This window comes from Cynara cardunculus (genome assembly GCF_001531365.2).
Source record: "Cynara cardunculus var. scolymus isolate 2C chromosome LG 1, CcrdV1, whole genome shotgun sequence".
NCBI classification, from domain to species: domain Eukaryota; kingdom Viridiplantae; phylum Streptophyta; class Magnoliopsida; order Asterales; family Asteraceae; genus Cynara; species Cynara cardunculus.
In genome coordinates this window covers 21,901,807-21,905,048 of record NC_037528.1, presented here as the reverse complement: position 1 = coordinate 21,905,048, position 3,242 = coordinate 21,901,807, and the positions used below count along the sequence as shown (strand labels likewise).

The 3,242-nt window shown below is 32.4% G+C and overlaps 1 protein-coding gene across 1 annotated transcript; it reads left to right on the top strand.

Moving 5' to 3' along the window:
• The first annotated feature begins 1,265 nt into the window (after positions 1–1,265).
• On the top strand, positions 1,266–1,880 carry LOC112523809 (protein NDR1-like). Its single transcript, XM_025133498.1, has one exon. The coding sequence runs from the start codon at positions 1,266–1,268 to the stop codon at positions 1,878–1,880; it is 615 nt and encodes a 204-aa protein (XP_024989266.1).
• Positions 1,881–3,242: the final 1,362 nt, after the last annotated feature.

Here is a 3,242-nt window from a genome sequence, read left to right as displayed (position 1 = left end):
CTGAGATAAAGAATAAAATGAAATATTAAAATCACGATGTATCTCGCTGCATTGCGCGAGTACGCTTCTAGTTACTTAAAATTCACAAGTATATTATGCGTAAGTACAATTTCTTAAAACTCTAGGTTTGAATTCGTGTCACTAACTGCAGATAAAGATAATAAAATACAGGATAAACATATCATTTGGAATATAAAAAAACTAAAATATAATTAGGATAATCATTGAGTTCTAACAGAATATTTAATTATTATCGTTATAAAAAAATTATATTATTAATTCTAAATTAAATTACTTTAAATTAAATTAGAATAAAAAATTTGAATTAAAGAAATTACACAAAACACAAACTTTAAAATAGTTAATTTGATATTAATATCCACATTTTTTTTCCAAATTTTTATGATATTTTAAAATTTTATATTTTTTTCAAAATTAAAAACATTATCGTTTTCTCAAAACTACATAAAACCTTATTATATCGACATAGATAAAAAATAAAACAAAACATTGCAATCGAGATACGCTCAATGCATTGCACGAGTACCATCCCAGGAAATTTGATAAAAACTCTTAAAACCCAATTTTTATGCATTATGTACTGTTTATTGATGCATATTATTCAAAACTCAAGTCTACAAGTAAATTGTGAGTATGTACAATTTATTGAAGCTCCATGTTTAAATTCGTGTAACTAAATGTAGATAAATATAATAAAATACTAGATAGGTATCTCATTTTAAATCTAAAAAATCTAAAACATATTTAAGATAATTATTGAATTTTAATAGATTACTAATTATTATCTTTATAAAAAAAATTATATTATTAAACCAAAAATAAAAAAATAAATTAAAGAAATACACGAAAAAGATAAATTTTAAATAGTTAGTTCCATACTAATATCAATTTTTTATGATATATCTTCATATTTATATTTTATTCAAAAATAAAAATATTATCGTTTTTTAAAGTCATATTAAAACGTACTCTAACATTAATTGTGATAAAAAAACAAAAAAAAATATTAAAATTAAGATGTATTTCACTGTATTGTTCAGAACTACTATCTTAATAGATTTTTAAAAGAGAAGACTTTTTGCATAGTTCGAGAACTAATCACATGATATTTATTCCGACCTTACTAGTCTTTGTTTACTTGGTATAACAATAAAAAAGATTACTTGCACCAAATGTTTGTATAAATATTGCAACTGCTTACCGGCGTTGCCAAACACCTTTCGTCTCCGGCCGCCCGCCTCTAAATGGGTTTAAAGACTCTGATATGTTTGGTGACAACCGCCATTCTTGTCGTCCTTACTTTCTTCGCCATTTATATAACCCGAGTGCTCCCCAGTATCCAGTTACAAGAGTTCTACGTTCCCGCACTTAACACCACCACCGGAAATCTCACCGCAACCAACAACACCATTTACATCAACCTCAGGCTCAAAAACAGGAATCCGGCAACCGGCCTTCACTATGATCCACTTTATCTCAACATATCCTTCATTCCCAACGAAGACAGAAACAACACCAGCATGATCGCGTTAGGGGAATACCGGATGCGCGGTTTCTACCAAGGGAACGGGAAGGCGAAAAGCGTGATGGGTGCGTTGATGACGCGTGGTCTGCCGGTGGCGAGTAGCGGGTTTTTTAGGGTTGAGTTCTTTGGGAAGGTGAGATACAAGTTAGTCGGGTACAGGAAGAGACACAAGATGAAGTTGGCAGCAGATGTGGACGTCGATGAGAAAACCGGCAACAAAGTTGAAAACGAAGTGATTAGATTGGTGAAATCCGGTGCTAATTGGTATAAAAAACGGCCATCCATCACGGTCGTGCCCGTTTCTATGATCTTGTTGGCCATGCTTTTCATTTAACGAACTCGCCATAAATACAGATTATTGTGTTAATTTGGTTAGATTTCTCGTTCTGAAACATTTAGGGGCAACTTGTGTTGTCTTGTCCTATCTAGTCCTAGTCGTACCAAACATTAGATAGACAACTTAATTTTCTCTACTCTGGTCATGTCCAGTCATGCTCTTTTTTTTTGTCTAGTCATATCTAGGCTAGGCCAATCATATATGCATACCAAATGCTATCTAAGGAGATAATTGAGGTTCCAACTTAATATAATAAGAAGCCAATATGGCATTCCAAGACAAAAACCGTTTGTCAAAGAAAGTGACCAAATATATACATGAACAATGTGAAGGAACACCTAATTAGAATTTGATACCAAAAAACACTACAATTTCGAATGTTTTACCGACAGACGTAACCTTAGAAAGTATACGTAAAAATGACAATGGTCCATAATCCATCGCTGAAAATTGTAAATTTTGTCGTAAAGTGAGAACAATGTGTAATCCATCTAAAAGCTAAGGGGCTATTTGGTTACCTCTTAATAGTTCTATTAAAAGACAACCTCTGAATCGCTAAGAGGTAAATCTTGTTTGAAAGAAAAGGAAAACTCTGTCTCTTAATGGTTCTAAAATCTTCTGAATGATTTTGTATCTTGGGTCTCCCTAAACCGTTCAGAGCCCTAATTTCATTCCGAGTAATTACCAAACATCCATGTTTCATTTTACAGTATATCACAATAGACTTTTAATCATTCTGAACATTTAATCATCCCACATCAAACCACTAAACAACTGCCGTAGAACCCCTAAGAGATAGAACGATGGAAAGAATCTTAACTTGTAAGATAATTACAGAATTTCAAAATCGTATATCATATATTTTCAAATAGAGTTTTGGGAATAACTTCTGTGACGCCCACCCATGGTTAATAAATAAATAGAGTTTTATGAATAATTTGTTGATCGGTTTCTTTAAGCTTTTTCAGAGATTGATAACTTGGAATCATCAACTCCGTAAAAGATGATAGCATTCAGAGGAAAAACGATAACCATAATGCGGCGTTTACCAAACGTATTCGAGTAAGCGCTTATCAAATCATATTACATTATCAGATGAATATGGTAAGAACCAAGAATCTTATCCAGTAAGAGTAAGACAAGGACCAAGAGTTTTACCCGGTAAGTAAGGGCAACAACTCTTACCATGGTAAGTGCTTACCGGGTAAATCATTGCATACAATGCCGTTTTGATGGATTAAAATTTTACCCGGTAAATAAATGATAGTGTTAATTTTTGCCGATAAACACTTACCAGGTAAGTGTTTGGTAAACAGCCCCTAAATCTCATCCAACCTGTGGGCAACGATATCCTTTTAT